Raw genomic sequence first — 20,313 nt, forward strand, 5'->3', positions numbered from 1 at the left:
TTAGAAATTTCACGAATCGTAAAAATTATACGAACGTTCAAATTCTCTTTTCCTTAAAACAATCCTCCATATAATATGCTGAACTTTATTTAAATTAGTAAAAATTGATAATAATATTTATTCTATACAAAGTAAAATTTATTTTAAAAAAACTTTTAATTTAGATTTGAAAATGTGTCGAATTTTTCCTTTTACTTCATAAAAAATATTGCATTCTTATCTAAATAAAGTTATTTATATTTTTATAGCATGGATATTCTGTAGGAATTTTCACCGTCTCTTCAATTTAACGTCGCGAATGCCGTGTGCCGATATATTGACATGACATATTTTATGCGTCTCACTGCGACGCATCGATATACGACTGCACATTCAAGGGCTCTAATGTTAAAGTAACTTTGACGAATCAAGATGACGCCTAGATCCACAGGATATGGGTATATATGCACGCTATATACGATACGAACAATTAATGCCACAAAAATAATAATAGATACAGCTTATAAAAAAATCAAAAAATTGAAATTTTTTTATTTTTAAAATAAATTATGTTTATAAAAGATTGGCATAAATATTTTATTAAAAATTGCGTTGAAAATATCAACTAATCGTAAAGTTTCTCGTGTTACTAACGATCTCAATTCTGACAAAAAATTGGATTGCTGAAACTTATACATATGTAGGTATTTTATGATATATTTTATTACGTTTCACTATTTTTATTATTTTGGCATATCGATTCTACTGCATACTTTCTGGGATTCTCATTGTGAATTACAATATTTTTTAATCCATAATAAAAGTTATTCATAACTGCTGATTTTTAAACTTAATTTATACTTTATATAATTAAATAAATATTAATATTAAATTAATTCAATTTAAATCCACATAAGTGCATTTTTATTAAATATATAGTTTAATTATTACTCATTCTTCTCAACTTTATCGATTTTCTGTGATTCCTATCTAAAAAAAGGCATTAATATTACACGAAAGAAAATTCTACAAAGAGCAAAAAAATTAATAATAGTATAAAGTACAAACAAAAAAAATTTTTTTTAATACGAACAAAATATATTTAGGTAAATATAATAAAGCAAAGAATGATAAGTATAATCTGCAAATGGTTTTCTCATTTTTCGTTAAAATACGCATTTTCCAAAATATCGACAGTTGGTAAATTATCAGTGTGCAACTCTATTAGTAATTATCGATATCAAGCATCGACGAAATTATACGAATTATACTCAAAATTGACATAATAATAATTAATTCTTTGTGGTTTGAGTCATATTTTTGTTTCAGTTCGCAGTCAGACCGTATCAATTTGGCAACTTAGACAGTATCATATATAAACTTCCGTTCGTTTCAATATTTTAACTTTTTAATTCTTTTCAAATTATATAAAACACGCATAGAAGGCTCCACAAAGAATATACAAATCTTAATACTATGGAACGAAACGCAATGTCGAGTCGACATAGGAGAACCGTCGATATAAAGCCACGAAAGAATTAAAAAATTTATAATTAATAAAAAGATGAAATGAAGCTGATCGAAATAACATGATTCTTCTGCATAGCAGAAGAAATATTCTTACTTATATAATCCAATGGAAGAATCAGCTTCATATTTAGTCGACTAGCACAGTTTGATTTTTCAGTTAAAACGTTCAGAAGGGATATGCCGCGCTATTACCACTAACTGCCGCCAGAGAGAAACCTGAGAGAGGCCATCTCGGCCTTTTTCGTGTGTTGCATTTTCCGACGCGCCGCCTGAGAAAGTGCAACTCAACTACGTCGTTTCGCTCGGTAATCGCACACGGTTTGCGTCCGTGCTAATGGTTCGTGTCCGAACTAGCCAGCTGGAGCTGGAGCCGCTGGAGGGGATATTCTGGCCGCGGTCCGCGGTGGCCGCAATGCCGGGATGGCCTCTCTCAGGTTTCTAGTTTCTTTAGTTTCTCTCTGCTGCCCGCTGCCGCTAACGAATATCAAGTTCACTGAACCGATGAGGGCGTTGCGTTATTGTTGTCCTGTGCCTGTGTGGCGCGCAGTCGCGCGTGGCGCGTGAGTGTCATTCAAGCTTGTTTACAAAATTTCGGAGCTGCGTATATCTTGGCGACGCAGCTCGTTGGCGGCTGACTGGAAATGATTAATCGCCATTTATAAACGCTACTCGGACACATAATATACGCTCAATACGCTTCGTATTGCCTACCCTACTTTTATACGTAGGCACACGCTGCGGGGGAAATTGGACCTAACCTAACTGGTTTGCGGCACGTCCCGCGGGCTACTTCTCCGCTGTACACAAACATCAATTGACGGAACGCTTTGCGAGCGCTCCGCAAATATCGACTGGCCCGTGGTAGTCGCCTAACAATTCGCTACCGCTCGCCAGGACGACTGTTTAGATGGATAATGAGCGAGTCCGATGACACGGATGTCCTGCTCCTGATCCCGCCCGATATATTCCACGTGCCGTCTTCCGATTCCGACACCTCGAGCGATCGCGCATCCCGAACGGATCGCGGCGGCGGTGTTATCTCGGAACTGGTGGGACATATGCAATCGTTGGAGTCCCGAATCACCGCGATCGAGTCCATGGACCATAGCCTGGACATTTCCGCGCCCAGCAGTTTGCTTAACGACTCTCAACCGGTCTACGGCAGCGCGTCCTACCCTGCTTATCAACGGCAGACCCTACCTAGAACTAGATTCTCCGTAAGTCAAGGCGCTAGCTTGCAAAATACCCCCGTGAAGCCGCGTAAATCTCTGTCCGTTCCTTCCACCCCCAATGGCTACTCGTCGCAGAGCTGTACTAACTTCCCGAAGAGAGACGCGAGATCTGGGTGCCACCTTACGACAGTTGATACCTCTCATTCGACTAACACTAATAATCTCACTCGGACCAAGCATGACGCTCTAACTTCGTACTCCGATTCCTTTGCGGTGCCTCCTGCTTCCCGTGGTACTGGGCTCTCGCATGCCACTGTCATGTCTACGAAGGACTCCTGCTTGTCTCTTCGAGCGAATGATCGTATGAGTAACTTGTCTTGCAAACCCCACGATTCCCCGCCATCGGCAATACCCGTGTCAAATTCATCTAATGCATCGATAGGTCAGCTGCTGCATACCCGTTCTAGAATAGTGCAGGAGATGGAACTGTCGGAGGTTGACGAGTTGCTCCAAGAGATGGAAGCTACCGAATTAGAATTATCGAAAAGAATAAATAACACTGGCGGATATCACTATCGCAATGAGCCACTTTATCCAATGTCATCGACGCAAACGGTTGATAACGCAAGCGGTCAAGAAAGAGAAGCGCAATATAAGCTTGGTGCGCGTCGAAAATCAGATTTTCAATGGGAGAACAAAGACGCCCAACTTACCGATGCTTTGTCAGCCTTTTCTCAAAAGAAAGCCAATGACGCATTCCCCGATATATCATTGCCATATGAGGATTCATTCCAACCGAGTGAGACTGACAAAATAATTTCTGGATTTAAGACATGGGAACGGAACCTTCAGCGGCCTGTTATAAAATCAAATGGATATACGATGGGAAATGTAAAAAATGTAGATCATTTATTTAATGTATCAGCCACAATTGACGGTGCTAAACCAAAAGAATCAGTGGCAGAACCAAACGTTCTAATGACAGATGAAGCAGATGCAAGCGGTGTATATATTCAACCAAAATCTTCCATTACAAATACAGGTCCTATATCACATATCGATGAATCAGCCAAGCTTTCTGGTATGACGCCGTCGAAAACCGTACAATGTAGTAACACGGAACCTTTGAATCTTTGTAAAATATCACAGCACAATGAAACTTTATATGATAAAGAAAGATCTGATTTTGGTAAAAGTACTGTGCACGTTGGAACAAATACAGATCTTAATTTAAGGTAATTTATGTGCTTACAATATTTTTATCGCACATTAACTTTTTTTGACATATAGAAAATATTGTTGTGTCGTTACAAAATTTATTTTTTAGGAAATGTCAACGATTTTTATCACTTTCGGATTTCTGGGAATCTAATCCAGCTAGATCGCAAGAAGAAACTCTTAGAATCAAAATAGAAGAGGAGAAATTCCGTAGAGAGGTAAAATATGCAATATTGTGAGTATATGGCATAAGAATTATTTTATATTTTTATTTTAGCATTGCGAGCATCTGATTCAAGAACTTCAGAAACGTTTGCTGGAGCAACAGGAAAAAGTCGCGGTAGCGGTTAGAGTCGACAATGAAAAAAATGTCTTGATATCTCAATTCCATACATCTTGGTCTAAATTAAAGCAACAAGTCGAAATATTAAAGGTTGAACATAAAAATTCTCAAACTAATTTGCAAAGCATCACGGAAAAACATCAATCTGAGATATCAGAATTTCAAACTCACGTCAAACGGCTGGAAGGAGAATTATCGAAAGCTTTAGACTTGGCGGCTGGATATAAAGAGAAGAGTGACACTATGATCAAAGAGAAGATTGACCTACTAAAAATTCATGCGGATGAATTAGAAAATTACAAATCACTAGTTCAAGAAGCAGAAGATAGATGTGAACAAATAAAGACGGAATTCAACACGTTGTTGGAGAAGAATCAACAAAATGAAGCGGCATTAAAAACTGTTCAATCGGAATTGAATAAAGAACGCTTGAGGGGAGGTGAAGTGCGAAGTGAGATGGGTGTCATTCATAAAGCACTAGACGCTTGTGAAGCCGAGTTGATAGTGCTCAGGCAAGAAAAAGAAAATTTACAACTTAAACTCAAAGAAGAGATAAATAGAAATTCTATTTTAGAACAGAAGAATTCATCGTTGCTCGTATCTATTGACGACGCTAAGAGATCAGAAGTAATATATTACATATGTTGATCTATTTCTTATAATGTATAGTTCATTTTATTAGCCATATATTTTATTTTTGTCTTTATTGTTTCAGAAATTAGCCAAGGATGAAACCAAGTCTGTTGCAGAACAGAAGGAAAAGATCAGAGCAGAATTACAAGAGGTTTACCAGAAGCAAGTTGACGAGGTGGTGAAAACAAAATTACAAGAATTTCAAACGCAACTTGATAATGCCGAGTCAGAATTTTTAGAGGAATTGAAAACAAGGCAACAAGTTATAGCTGAATGTGCTGCTAGGAAGATAAAGGATGTTATCGATAAGTTCGTTCACTATACACATTTTTATAGCATCGCGGTAAAATATATATATACAAATTAATCTTCTAAGTTATATACGTGTTGGATGTTTTTTAGACACCGTTTAGAAATAAACTTGCTGGAGGAAAAACATAAAGAGGAAAAACGATTATGCGAATTACAATTAGCTCAAGCTTTACAGAGATCGTCTATGCTCGAAACACACTTGAATTCTCAACGCGCAACGAAGTCTCAACTTGCGGAGCAATTACATTCCGTTATGCAAAAGCAATGGCAACAGGCTCTGCATATTATATCAGGTTAGTCGCAGAATGTGCTCGAATTTACATAATTACAAAATTATTATGATTACAGTATTAATTTTGTGCGTGAATTTAAAAAAAAAATGTCATTACAGGCAGTAATATGGATAATACTTCCTCGATTCAAAAATTTCACACAGACAAATATTTTGATTCCAAATATCCTAAAAAATCTGAATCAATGCCAAATTGTTACACTAAACTTTCTCAAGAACCAATAAAACATACTATGCCGTTAGAAACACATAATTTGATCAGCGCACCACCTCTTGAAGATCAAAATGAAAGCGTGATAACTATGAATTCCATCGAAAATACTCCGTTAGTCAGTGGAAATGAATCGAAGGATGACCTTCGAAAATATGTAAAAATGGTAAGTAAAATTAAGATACAGACGATAATTTAAGGTACTCACAACACGAATATCAATAAATTTTTTACAGATTGCAGAAATGCAGCTAGCGAAGGAAGATAGAGATCCAAAACCAAGAAGCAGCATTTCGAGTCCACCATTGGAATGCAGAGAGGTACCGCGGAAACATTACTTAAAAAAGGAATTGAGTATGATGAGTGAGGATAGCGTCACGTGGCAACCAAGTCCCGAGGTTTGTTTATCATAATAATTAATGATGAATCAACGCACATATATATATACATGAATAATGTCACTTTTCTTACTAGAATATATACGATGTTAGTGGACATATGTCTCTTCCGCAAAAAATGCTTTCAAAAATAGATCAGCAGAAAAACAAGCCCCCTTGGAAATGATATATAACATATAATGATGACGATACTGAAGGCGTGGACGAGCTTGATTATGCTAGTTCAACTTGATACAGTGTACTTAATTAGCAGTAATAAGTTTTGTATGGAACAAATACCAATATCTATTTTTCAGCAAAAAGAAAATTTAATAAATAAGATCTTTTATATATTGTATTAATTTGCATTTCTACACTTCTCTATTCTTCCCTATTTTTCTATCACGGAAGGATAGCATTCAATATCATTTTGTGAGTTGAAAATGAAATGACCAATGAAAATTTATTTTATTTGTTTTTAGGTGGGTAGATATAAATATATTTATTCACTTTCATGCCTTTTAGCTTAAAAGGTTTTACAAAATTATTTGAAACATATTATATATCGAGATCGTAATAACATAAACTTGACAAAAACATAACATTGCTGCTATATTAGTCTTGTGAATACTATAATTTATATTAATTTCCATAATTATTAAGTATATTTTGCTATTCTAAGATAATCCTCAGTTTTCGCCATATGACACATCAGACAGAAATATTTTCGTATTATATATGATTGCTGAGTATGTAGAGGAAAAGGATGTGTGATAAAATAATAAACTGAGGAATTGATAAGTTTATCACGTATATAACGGGAATTCAGTGTGCGTTTATCGCGGTTCTAAAATGACAAACTGTTTCATACGCCCGAGCATAATTAAAAATATCTTTTTATATGTATATTTGAATGAATCGCGCAGAAAAATGCATGCATATATTTATATCTACACATCAAAAGTATATCATTGTTATATTAGTGTAATCGAAAAAATCAATAGTTTCCACCAATATATTGGCATCTTTTGATAACTCAATTTATTAAAAAAAAAAAAAACGATGATTTATTTCTGGAAAAAAAGCATTCTCCTTCCTGCGTAAAGGATTCCAATAATATACTTCCTGTATTAAAGAATATTGTAGCGTCTCTGTCATGAAAGGCTTTACTTTACGAAAAATATATTTGGCGCGAGAGATTACCGCGTCTTTTAATAGATATCGTGGAAGTTGTACATGATCATTTAATAAACAGATTACGCAGTCCAACAATTTGCGGTCAAAGTGCCGATAAAGTTATTTTGTTTGAACAACTCATCCTAACGATAAACTTCGTAGTATCACGGGCATTCGCAGGGAAGCAACTAAACTCAAACTTAGATGACCTGAATAACCAGATGAAGTCATAAATCTTACATCATTTCTTTTTTGTCGGAGCGGCGCGACAAGAACGAAAAGTTTCAAGCTGCCTAAAATTAGGGGACAACTCAATTTTCAGTTGCAACAATATGTAAGCTTTAGTATAGTAAGAAAATTTTCAATTTGTTATCCTTTTTTGGAATCTCAAGAAATTATAGCAAATATATATATATGTATTCTTTCTTCAGTAAATTGAAGCAATGCAATTAAATGTAAAAAATGTATAGAAAAATAAATATCTAATTATATAAAAGAAAAAGATAACATATATTATAATCTATGTTCTCGTATTAAATTTCTATAAATGTCCACAAATTTATAATTAAAATATAATTAACTATAACGAGATATAATCGAAAATTCGTCATATATGCACGAATAAAATTTTTTGTATTAATATCATACGTTAAACACGTTTGCTGTTAATGTTTTATATTATAAATAATATAGTACATTTCATTGCAGCATGATACTAATTTTTCATTCATGTTTCATTACAAATTCAAATTCGTATTTATTACTAATCTTTGAGAAAAGGTTCTGTCATCTCACATATGTATAAAATTCTCATAAATCCATTATTAAAATAAAAATAATTAAAACTCACAGGTACGATGCGCAGCAGCGGAGTTGTAGAATACGATGCTGATCTGTAAAATACAAATATATCCAAATTAAATCTAAACAATTAAAATTTAATTAAAATTGTAAAAAACAAATTATAGCGCCGAATCCTTTATATGAATAAAATTGTATTACGGAATAATGCAAAATAATGCATAGAATGAGATTGTCGTGGGGATAAACAAATTTCACAGCTGATAAATAATAAATAATGAATTACTCACCCGTGGTTACCCCGCCGGCGCCTGATGCTATCCCCGGGTCTCCGCTCCTCCTCTCAGACCTCCGCGCGTCGTTGCTCCATTAAGGTATTATGCACTCATTATCACCCCACATCACTCGACTACTTCGCGCGATCGCGCGCTAATCGTCAAATGACGAACGCGTGATACTTTACGCGGCAGGAGACAGGATCCGCGACGTGTCTCGTCAATTAGCGCAACACCGCAGAACCTAAAATGGCGGAAAGGCAATTCGTAAATTGCGCGGCCAACTTCACGGCGACGCGGCGACGGCGGCGACACTACGCCCTCGCTGCGCTATATATGTATACACCTTCGCGTACTTTACGCGCTTGAAATAAAAAAAAAAAAATAAATATGTTCTATAGTCTATACTTTTATTGCCAAAAAAGAAAGATAGAACGGACGTTTGTGACGACTATCTGATCTAATTTAACGTACACAAATTTAATGCAAGCCAAATATTTCACGTTTCGGTATATTATAAAATTGACTTTTGGAAATAGGCTATCGGTCACACATTTTGCACTTTATTTTGCGATATCTTTGCGTATGCATGTGCGTGTAAAATAGGCAAGGTTTATGCCCGTATCACACTAGGCGATTGGCGATTGCGTTTACGTTTGCGTCTACGTCTTTTGACCAATCAGAACGGAAATTGCGAATCGCAATCGCCAGCAGCTACTTTCTGATTGGTCAAGAGACGTAAACGCAAACTTAGACGCAATCGCCAATCGCTAGTGTGATACGGGCATTATACGGATCCACGAGACGTATATACATACATATATATTGTATTATATCAATTAATTGATCATTATTCCTTCTTTTTATGGGAGAAGGAAAAAGATAAGATCGTAATTTTAATAAATCAAGAAATATTATTTTTGAATCGTCGAGAAGAAGCTTAATTCGTATACATATACGAAAAGGATAATTATACATTTGCTCGACATTGCGCTTTTTATACAGAGGAGGTGAAGCATCAAAAATGCTTCACGGTGAATTTTAATATTCATTACAATTTTATCTTTGAATAGCGATATATACTCGATATCGGTGCGACAACGCCTCACGCATTAATTATACGCAATTTCTTCATTTCAACAGCCTTGACTAATTCCATTATAATGACATATGTACACATATATATTCGTATATGCCATTATTATATTATTCATATACTCAATGAATACATTGAATTGCGTTGGCACGTCCAATGTATTTAAATTAGTCATTGCCAAACGTACCATTGTTTGAGAACTAATAAAGATATGTACCTATATGTATATGAAGATGTATATATCTCTTTTACATTATTACCTTACATAAAGCAAAATAAATGTAAAATGATACATATTACATAATAATATATTTATTTGATCTTTCCTTGCGGCTTTTTTCGGACGGACTTCCGTACAGTATATCACCTATTTACATAATTCTCAGTAAAATGATATATGTATCAAATACGTGTGTAATTATTATTTTCTCACACATTACACAACTTATATAATTCACATTTAAGTTAGAGAAATATTTCTTCGTATCGTTATATACCGGAGTGTATTGTATTTACAGTGTGTATGGGTTACAACTTTTATACATTTATTTATTCAATTTGCAAACCACGTCGGTGAACGGAAAATCAACTCCGTGCAAGATAATCTCTATTGATGCATGTATTATATTATCTTATGTATCGGTGAGACCACCACGCCGGTCATATCGGTATAAGTGCAATTCCACTCGCTTACGAGAGATGACACGATCGTAAACTTCGCAATCGCGAAAGGATCGCAAAAGTCTTGGAGATCGCGGTCCCGAGTCCCGAGTTCCGAGCTAAACAACGAACGCCCGGAGAACGGGACAATCCGGAGAGAACAAGCAACTCGAGGATACAGAGAGCGTGTTTTTTTTTTTAAGCTATAAACGGCGATCACGCCTACGAGAGGCTTACGAGACCTCGAGCTCCAGGCTCCAGCCGCTCCAGGCTCCGCAGCCGGCGCCAGTTATGAGGATTGTACGCGGCGCGGAACAAGTTGCCGATTGAAAACGAAGGAACAGCAAGAATGCAAAGGGAGGAACGTGATAGTGGCCACCCCCTCTTCGTCCGCGTGTAATAGTCATGAGTCGCGCGTCCGTTCTTCGTGCGCTCGGCTATATGTACGTACGTGCAGGCCTCTAGTCGCCGAGCAAGCCCCGAGGAGCCGAGAAGAGCGCGCGCGCGATTCCAGCCGGTCGCAGCCTCATATACCGTTTATATACTGCGAGCGGAATCTGAATCTGAATGCACGGTGAAGATGCATCCCGGAACGATACGACGTTCGGGATTCTGCTGGTTGACGATAACGCTGCTCGTCGTCGGACTTCTCGTCGGCGACGCCGGCAGCGTTTGGAAGAGACGGGAGGATAAGACCAAGTGCCCGAAAGTGAAGGGTATACGCAATTTCGACATATCCGAGGTACGAGGTTCTTCTGCGATCTACAACGATCGCACAGTTTCCCCGATTTATTCATTTTAAATGACGATTGTTTATCCTTACGTTTCACATATAATAAGCGCAAAGACATTGCCTGCTCACGTACATATAAAGCTATAGATCAACGATTCGTGTTTCTTAGGAATCGTGAATTTCGATATAAAATTATGCAGTTTGCTTTCACGTGTGCATCAATAATATCATAATTTGATCTGCTTAATTTCTATACTACTTTTTTTTTCAAGAGAATATATACATTATATTTAAAATAGACCAAATTTTTATATTCTCAAATATTTCATTTTTGTAGCCTGATATACAGAATAGCTTCTCGAGAAAGTCTTTAAAAAATCAATTTTAGATTCATTGAAAGAAATGAGTTATTACAATTAATTTTCATTAATAAAATATTCTTTATAATTATAGCTACTTACAGCTTCCACAGTTCGAAGTTAACTCCTATGTTAATTGTAGTATTGTTATAAAGTTCAACACTTTTACCGGTGACCACCGATTTAATCGTACTTTTGCTATCTCATCATTTGATATCATTTATGTAGAGCGGATGCGTATTTGATGGATTTCATTCAACGCGCGATATTAGTGATGCGAAATAATATGACGCGTACTGATATATTATCCGTCGCTGATGTGATTCAGAAATGGATAATGATCATTTACTGCAGCCAAATATGTCGATCGAATATTAATTACATGGAACGCAATTCAAGATTATTTATTTTATTAGGGTCAATGTGCGATAGCAATAGAAATGATCGTTTACCGTGCAATTAACGATAATACATGATTTGACATGAAAATACTAAACGCTGTCAAACGTTTGCATTTCACTGGTAAACCGCAAATAAATTCAATGCGCACTATATTACGCACTATTAATTTTTGGACAGATTTTGAATCAGATATATTACAAAATTAATAATTGTATACGGAGAGAGATGGGCAAAGATTTTAACGACGAAAAGCGAAATATACCGTTTGATTTACGATCAGTTTTTAAACAAGCGGATAAAAAATGACAAATAACTTTTTAGAATGTGACATACTTTTGCGGAATTTGCGTTTAATTTCCATTGGAAACCTATTCTCGAAAATTAGTCACATCGTATGCCGATTAAATTTGCACTCTTCGTTTTTGGATTAAACAATCATATAGTTTTGTGTTTTGAAGATTAATAAAAATCGACTAAGGGGAGGGGGGAATCCAATTCTCTACCATAAGTACGAAAAGTGTAATATCTGATATTTAACAATATAATTAATCAATTATCTAATAAATTTTTATAAGATAGAAAGGGAAAGGATAATGAAAAAAGTGATTTTATACAAAGATAATTATTTGAATTTTTAAACGTATATCATTTGCAAATATGGAATATTAGAATTTAGCGGTACTTGCGGAGTCTTTCTTTCCAGAGCTACATTCAGCGGATTTATTTTTAGATTTGATACGTATTTATAGGGGAGACTATTTTGGACATACATATATTCGACTATTTCCATTAGTTTTCTTTTGTCATATACGGTGATATATGTTTTAAGTGAAGTGGATTGTGTCGCGCAGATGTGTTTTAATTCTTATATCAGTTTTGGAAAATTACAAAGCGAAATACAAATGTATCTACGTTTAAATATAGATATTTTGACTTTCTTTATGAGCACAAAAGAGATAAATAGCTTAATTTCAATCTATTCCTGTATTATTTTATTTTTATTGGCATAAATTCAAATCAAATTTTTGGTGTTTAATACGAGTTTGAAAAAATAAAGTTTCGTACGTATTTGAATATATTACATTGCGTTTTAGATCGGATCGCGTGTGACTTCGATGGAGATAGGCTTTGAACCAGGATACACAAACATATATCTTGTGATAACCCGAAAAAACTTCGAAGTGTCTCACGCTTCCGTTATGTCCGACCAATTTGTTGCGTGTTTTCATGTTTTCGCGGATAAGATAAAACGTATCTTTTTATATTTCTTTATTTTTAATTTTTTAATGATAGATAATAAAATGAGGATACTTATTCTATTGATATAATAATTGATGTAGAATCTAATACGAGAGGCATTAATAATAAAATATTTTATGTTTAACGTTTAGTAAGACGTGAAGACAAATTTATGCATTGTGATATTTGAAATGTTTTTCTAAGTTCAATTTAATGACGTGAATCTAGTATGTCAAAAAGAAGCTCGACGCGAATATTAAATTTAAAACAAATAGAATTCCTTTTCATATTTAGCCACAGATAATTATAAAAATAAATTTCTTATGAAACCTCTGGAAATAAATCAAAATAAATGCTGCATAAAAATTTAATTAGATGTATTAAAAGTCTAATTTATACAAGTATCTTTAAACGATATAATTAAACATGCAATGTGCATTGTGGAAAATAAGAAAAAAATGTTAACCAAGTTTATAAGAAATACAAGTTCGAGAATAACAATGTATCACGCTTTCGAATGGAAACGAAGTGATAATCATCTGGGAAATTTCTTCAACGTATATTTCTAACGCCGTTTACCATTGAGCGCGATCGCTTGACCCGTTGGGTAACGCACACATTTATTAGCATACGTTAGCGTGAATAAAATCAGCCCGACGTGGTAAACTGTTGTGCGCCTATTTCACGCGTGACTTCACGCCTACATGCACTCGCACGTAACGGACACCATGCGCTTCTTGCAGTTTCTCGGATCGTGGTACATAGTACAGTACTATGCAAGCTCAGAGGAAGCTCTCGTGTACAGATGCATGAGAGCCGAGCTCTCGGTCTCGCCCGAGAACGCCGAAGTTACCATGAATTTCACTTACAGCTTTACTGACGATCCAATTAACGAACTGCTCGTTGGTAACATCACGTGGAAAATCCCCTCGCCGGACTTACCTGCTCATTGGATGCACGCTGAGTTACCATGTAAACACATTACACATCCTTCGTAACCATCTAAATTTTATATATATGTTTCGATTTTTTTTTATACATTAAAATATTAAATAATCAAAAAAGTTTCATATTCCATGTTCTGCTCTCTTTCATCACTATTCTATTTTATTTTCAAATTTTAATTAGTTAATTACTCTCAATTTATTCAATTTTTAAATTGCTTTATTAATATTTTGGACCAGATCCAAGCAGATGAGAATAAATAACTTAGAATCGCGATGTCTCTTGTATTTATTGAAACAAGTTGTTTATTTGTACTTGTTCGCGCTCGGGTTTGCCTCCGTTTGATCTGGAGCCAGGGTTGCAAATAATTAAATCAATTTCTGATTTAATTCAAAAATAATTCATAAGTCAATTTTGAATTATTAATTATTCTAAACTTTAAATCGTAATTAAAATTTGATTTATGAATTACACAGGCTTTAATTCACAAATCAATTTTGATTCGTGAATTACGAAAGCTTTAAATCAAAAATCAATTTTGATTTATAAATTGCACCGGCTTTAACTCATAATTCAAATTTGATTTGTAAATTACACAGGCTTTAATTCACAAATCACTTTTGATTTGTGAATTGCATCGGCTTTAATTTATAATTAAAATTTGGTTTGTTTATTACACAGGCTTTAATTCATGATTCGTGTTTTAAAGCTGGTATAATTCACAAAACATTATTGAATTCTGATTTATAGGACTTTAATTTACAAATTCGGTCTTCAACCGACTTTTACCTAACAGTATATTTTGATAGATCATGGCATACTTTCTTTGTAAACTTTTTGAATTTTTGCAATATCTTCAAAATTGAAGAAAATATAGTACACGAAAATGTGCGTGACGTCATAATGTTGTTGCGAAATCTTTTGAAGTTGCCGTCATCAAAGAAACTTTAGAAAGCTATAACTTTCTCAAATTTGGGTTTTTTTTTTTAAATTCAAAAAGTACTAAAAATCGGCTTAGATTCTCTACATTAATTATGGATACCGTTTAATAAAAAAATTTTACTTGAGAACCCAATTACCTAATATTATCTTGTAAATTACGACTAAAGTGAACCATAATTACATATTAAATTATTGTGTACATATCACCTCTAATTAAAAATTCAGATTTAAATATTATTAAGTAAAAGGTCTCACATTTAAAACTTACAGTTAAAGTAAAAAATATATAATTTTTATGTCTACGTGGCCTAGATCGCAGATGACAGCACCCAGGCCGTATAATACGCTCCGTAGTTTTCGGTGTCTAGGTGTTCCAAATTCTCGAATTCGATGTCTACGTTTACAAGTTAATATTAGGTAATTTGTAAATTAAAGACCTGTAATTCAGAATTCAATATTGATTTGTGAATTATACCAGCTTTAAAACACGAATCATGAATTAAAGCCTAGCTGTGTAATTAACAAACCAAATTTTAATTATAAATTAAAGACCGATGCAATTCACAAATCAAAAGTGATTTGTGAATTAAAGCCTGCGTAATTCACAAATAAAAATTGATTTGTGATTTAAAGCGTGTGTAATTCACAAATCAAATTTGAATTATAAATTAAAGCCGGTGCAATTTACAATTCAAAATTGATTTATGATTTAAAGCTTTTGTAATTCACGAATCACAATTGATTTGTAAATTAAATCTTGTGTAATTCACAAATCAAAATTGATTTGTGAATTAAAGCCTGTGTAATTTACAAATAAAAATTGATTTGTGATTTAAAGCCTGTGTAACTCACAAATCAAAATTGATTTATGAATTAAAGCCTGTGTAACTCACAAATCAAAATTGATTTGTGAATTAAAGGCTGTGTAACTCACAAATCAAAATTGATTTGTGAATTAAAGGCTGTGTAATTCACAAATTAAAATTGATTTGCGAATTTAAAGTTGTGTAATTCACAAATCAAATATGAATTATGAATTAAAGCCTGTGTAATTCACAAAGCAAATTTGATTTGTGAATTGAATACTGCTTAATTCACAAATCAAAATTGATTTATGATTTCTTAATTTCTTAATTACCAGTTTCGCAACCCTGTCTGGAGCCAGCTTTAGATGTAAACTTTTTTCAAGATTTACTCCCCGGAAAATACATTTTCTCAATAAATCATCGTCATAATAATTTAATTTAGTAGAAATAATGATTTTTTGCAGAATAATTTTATGGTTTTTCGATATTTTCCAGACGAAGGAGTGTACAATACGTATGTATTAGATTCGGATTATAAATCCTGGGCGTTACTAATGCATTGTGCTGAAAAGAGCGAAAGCCCACGATATTTATCTAGCTTCATCATGAGCCGTGAAACGAGCCTTGGGGCAAACGTCATTTCTTATCTTCGAGAGAAACTGCCTAGGTAGTTTCATTTGTCTTGATATTATTTTGATTGAAATTATTTTAATTTAAAAAATTCTGAACACAAAATCTTCAAAACTTATTAAAATCACACACATATACATCTTTCGAAGAATAATCTTTGAGAAAATAAATAATTTTTAAAATGTAATTTCAATACAAGATGCGAATACAATTTAGATATCGTTAATTCCAAAAATTCTTTATTTTCGAGATTATTTTATTAACGGCACCTCAAGGAAACGTTCATTAAAAAATGAAATTTAATCATTTCTTCAAGACTTGATTAAATTTCTGTGCATGCTAAAGACACTTGTTTTTATAATAAGTAAATAAATACTTAAAAACTTAAATTAAAGCAGACATTATTTTGTCGTATTATTTTATGAGATCAATAAAAATGAAATTTTTGATACATAGGTATGACATTGACTTGGAGTACATGTTCCCTATGGACCAAAAGCAGTGCAATAAGACGGACAATCCGGAAGATATCCTTATACCGGCACTGACATCAGTTAAAAGAAGCCACGTCATCAGAAGGCATCCGTTGAAACGAAAACATAGACGCCAATAAATTTCGCAACAAATCAAACATCTCTCCTTTACTTTGGGCTAATTTTATTAATTCAATTAACAACGTGTTATAATACTCTTCGTCTCTCTTCCTCTTATTTATAATTACATAATTGTAATGAACTTGTTATTGTTTTCTTTAGACCCGTCGTCTCTCTCAATATCTTAGCACAATTCATCCAAATTAACTGAGACACACGTGCGGCAGCACGTGTACGGTCATCACGATCACCGTCATCATTATCATCATTGTCATCATTATCATTAGCATAACAGTCGTCATCAGATTATCACTCAACGCATCTAGTACTTAATTACTGGATATGGCAGCTACAACTTATAAGAAATATTACAAAATCACTTGTGACTCATGCTCCTCGCGCTTTTCGCAATGTTTTACGCATACGAACGCTATCACACCAACGGGCAATCCTTTTTTTTTCCTCGCGCGAGCATTCTCATTACTCGACAAATTCACATCTGGCTTCATGAAAATTCGGTTCTGTCCGATGTTAGAGTCACTGGTCCCCGCAAAATGTGACATTGCGTGACGACGTCGTGACCCTCCCCTTCGTTTATATGCGTTTCTGAAATATATAATAATCGGGCGCATTCTGCCACGACCGGTTCGTGTCGTCCTGTCGTGGGGTTGCGCGAAATAGGAAGAACGCATCGAGGGGAGCGATACACGAGCCTATAAATTCGCCTATATGTTTCGAGATCGTTGCGGCGACCGAGAGAGAGAGAGAGAGAACGAAAGACAGACCGATGAAGCCAAAGCTCAAATAGAGATTCGCGATAAACGCAACGTTATCAACGTTAAACTATCATATCACGCCCGCATGTATACACGCATTCATTCTTTCGTCCTACGGGCATATGCATATCACCTATTAGTTTCCTAATAATTCTTTAATAGTAATTAGTCATACATTTAATTCTTTTTTAATCATTTGTAAATTAATTGCCTAATTGTTAAATCTGTATTGTAAACCTGCACTCGCACGCATGTGTGATTGCGTGCGTATGTATGTGCGTATGTGTGTGTGCGTGTTGAGTGCGTGTGTGTGTGTGTGTGTAAGTGGGCGGGTTGTGTGAGTAGATGTACGTGTGGGATGTGTCTTGGTGCACGTGTGTGTATCTCTACTGGAGAGACGTGTTGTCCTCATTATTATTTCATATAGCTGGTAAATTATCTATTTATCTGAGATTTACGTTTTATAAATATCCTATAGTAAATCCGCGTTTTTGTTACTTCGTCATTCGATTATGCGCTTTTGTACGAGGGTGTAAGTAATACGAACCGAGTGACATTGTAGTTTTGACGTGTGCCCATATATGTATGTCTGTACATGTGTGCGTGCGTACGTGCATGTGTGTCTATGTGTGAGTGTGTGAGAATGTGTGTGTATGCTTGTACGAACTTAATAATCGCATACAAGCACTTCCGAATAAGCACTTGTATAATTCTCACTGCCGGATCGGTATCCGCCGTCCGTGCATTCGTCCGGGAGAGGTGCGATATGGCTTCATGCGTTTGTGTACAAGAAATACAAGATCGTCCGCCGACGCGGTGCATCGGCGAATGTTTGATTCTACGATTCCGGGGGATGTCTCGTGAACAACGATCTGCGATAAATGGGATTGGGCGAATGCACGGCCAAGCGAGCGAGCGAGCGAACCGTCTCGTCCCGACGGCGGTCTCGATTGTCAAAAGTAGAAAGGTGAGAGAAGCTCGGTGGGCGATAGAGTGAAAGATAGAGAGAGAAAGAGATGAAAAGAGGAAAAAAAAACGAGAATCAACCGGGGAAAGATACAAAAGGCGAAAGAAGCGCTCGCGCATACGCATAGATTCGTCGCGGTAAGGGTAGCCGCGACGAAGAGATGAACACTCGTTAGATATTAGCAGAAGTACTAGACGAAACCGGCGAAGTTCTCTACTGCTTAAAGTTACAGTTAAATGACGGACGACCGGCAGCACACCAGTTCCTATTTCTTCTTCTTTTTCTCTTTTGGCTGAACGATCAGAGAAACATGGGTTTCGATTATTGCGACAGGACCTTTTCGCCTTTCGCTATACATATACACATATATATACATACATATGTATAAGTATATATACATGTATATGTATACATATATGTATACTCATGGGCACTGCCGTGCTGCACGATCTCTAGCTTCTTTTCATTAAGTAATTACGATAAAGTACGATAGGAGGCAATTACGGAAAGTCGATAGATTCCGCAGGTAAAGGATACGAAGATGCAGCCGCTCGGTTGATGTCCGTGCGAAGTATGAACGGCTATTGTTTCTCATTTGGTTCTCCACGGTTCTTTGATGCTTGTTATCGCGTTGCTGTATCACTGCACATAGTTCGCGTTCGTAAATGCGATTGCCTTTGCGCGTGGAACCGTGAGAAATTCACGTGTGAATTCGCCGAAATCGTGCCAGGAATGTGTCGAGAGAAGCGATAGATTGCGCGGAGTAGGAGGGAGAGGGAAAGACACGACATTCGTTCAACAGTCTCGTTCAAGAGAGGTCCCAGCTGATCGGTGTTGCTTCTCGTCTTTAATCATTGAAATTCGAAGGAGGAAGACGGAGCAGAGGGAGAAATAGATGCAGGAGAGAGTTGGTGGTCCGCGAAAAAAGCGTCCGTTTCTAGACGCGCGTGACGACGTCATTACCGTCACTGATCTTCGTCGTGCTCAATGATGATGCGTTCCGTTTCCTGATGATCTGACGCCTCGGTGGCAGACGCGGTGGCAATACTCATCGTCAGGATGACTACGACATGTTGCTGGTCTCTCCTCGTGTCCCGCGCGACTGGCATAACAATTACACTGCGATGGAAAGAAATTTCATGAACACGCACGGCCATCGTAGAGTCACGCACTTCGATCGTTTTCATCGTCGAGCCGATCGTCGGCGGGTATGTTTGCTGGTACGTTGGGTACGTCCTGCGTGCACGGCATAGTTGCCTACAGCGTATTCCTGTTGGACGCCGCTGGCTGTCGGCGTCAATTCACGACGAGAAGGTCGACCATGGTACGATGATCGTCATGGCGCCAACGATCACTGCTTCATCCTCGATGAACCATTGCAGTCCGTGGCGACGATATGACGAATCGGCGAAAACCGCTGTCAGTAGACCCAAGAGACGGGCACCCATTGGGGTGTCGTGTGGACGCGCTCGATCGCGGCCTCCAGCTGGGCGATCGTCTCGTCGAGGTCGTTGTTCACGATGGTCAGGTCGAAGAAATGCCCGTACGCCTGCTTCAGCATGTCCGACTCCTTCGCCAGACGCTCCAAACTACCGTCGAACTAAAAGCACAAACGACATTGTTACAGAAATCGCAGTTGCATGCCTATCCATTTCTAAAAAAGGCATATAAATAAAAAAAATTGGTTGAAATTTTCGGAACAAAATTTCGCGGTGTAATTTTCCATGAATTTTCCACGCAAAAATATTATCCACCTTTTCACGTTTTTTTTTTGGCTGAGCGTCCCGCATATTTTCGCACCGGATAATTTGTACGCTTAAGTAATTCCATGTCTTTTTTTTTTTAA

The 20,313-nt window shown here is 36.0% G+C and overlaps 3 protein-coding genes and 1 long non-coding RNA gene across 16 annotated transcripts in view; 2 read left to right on the plus strand and 2 right to left on the minus strand.

Moving 5' to 3' along the window:
- LOC143903311 (uncharacterized) overlaps positions 1–10,269 on the minus strand; it is a 61,033-nt gene extending 50,764 nt beyond the window's left edge. The window contains exons 1-2 of the long non-coding RNA XR_013258684.1: positions 8,335–10,269; positions 8,094–8,136 (exon numbers count right to left, since the gene is read on the minus strand). This is a non-coding gene — a long non-coding RNA (uncharacterized LOC143903311). The remainder of the gene's footprint in view (positions 1–8,093; positions 8,137–8,334) is intronic.
- Cnb (centriole duplication and spindle assembly protein centrobin) lies at positions 1,871–6,418 on the plus strand. 3 transcript variants are annotated; one of them, XM_077416800.1, is made up of 9 exons: positions 1,871–3,042; positions 3,124–3,916; positions 4,009–4,117; positions 4,177–4,869; positions 4,958–5,184; positions 5,278–5,480; positions 5,579–5,856; positions 5,927–6,088; positions 6,165–6,418. In XM_077416800.1, exons 1-9 carry the CDS (start codon positions 2,424–2,426, stop codon positions 6,252–6,254), a joined length of 3,174 nt encoding a protein of 1,057 aa, XP_077272926.1. In that variant the 5' UTR covers positions 1,871–2,423; the 3' UTR covers positions 6,255–6,418. The 3 variants fall into 3 exon arrangements, with proteins under 3 accessions (XP_077272926.1, XP_077272925.1, XP_077272924.1); XM_077416799.1 differs by having other exon boundaries at positions 1,871–2,069; positions 2,238–3,916; XM_077416798.1 differs by having other exon boundaries at positions 1,871–3,916.
- A 239-nt stretch (positions 10,270–10,508) lies between the features above and the next one.
- Positions 10,509–16,866, plus strand: Karl (lipocalin/cytosolic fatty acid-binding protein Karl). The gene is made up of 4 exons (XM_077416815.1): positions 10,509–10,817; positions 13,552–13,780; positions 15,997–16,168; positions 16,588–16,866. Exons 1-4 carry the CDS (start codon positions 10,656–10,658, stop codon positions 16,742–16,744), a joined length of 720 nt encoding a protein of 239 aa, XP_077272941.1. The 5' UTR covers positions 10,509–10,655; the 3' UTR covers positions 16,745–16,866.
- Positions 16,772–20,313, minus strand: part of Cask (peripheral plasma membrane protein CASK) — a 184,829-nt gene continuing 181,287 nt past the window's right edge. For all 11 annotated transcript variants that reach the window (XM_077416805.1, XM_077416801.1, XM_077416803.1 and 8 more), the window contains one exon: positions 16,772–20,067. In XM_077416805.1, coding sequence (XP_077272931.1) covers positions 19,888–20,067 — 180 coding nt within the window. In that variant the 3' untranslated portion in view covers positions 16,772–19,887. The remainder of the gene's footprint in view (positions 20,068–20,313) is intronic.

This window comes from Temnothorax americanus, unplaced genomic scaffold (genome assembly GCF_048541705.1).
Source record: "Temnothorax americanus isolate GAGA-0224 unplaced genomic scaffold, ASM4854170v1 Scaffold45, whole genome shotgun sequence".
NCBI classification, from domain to species: Eukaryota; Metazoa; Arthropoda; class Insecta; order Hymenoptera; family Formicidae; genus Temnothorax; species Temnothorax americanus.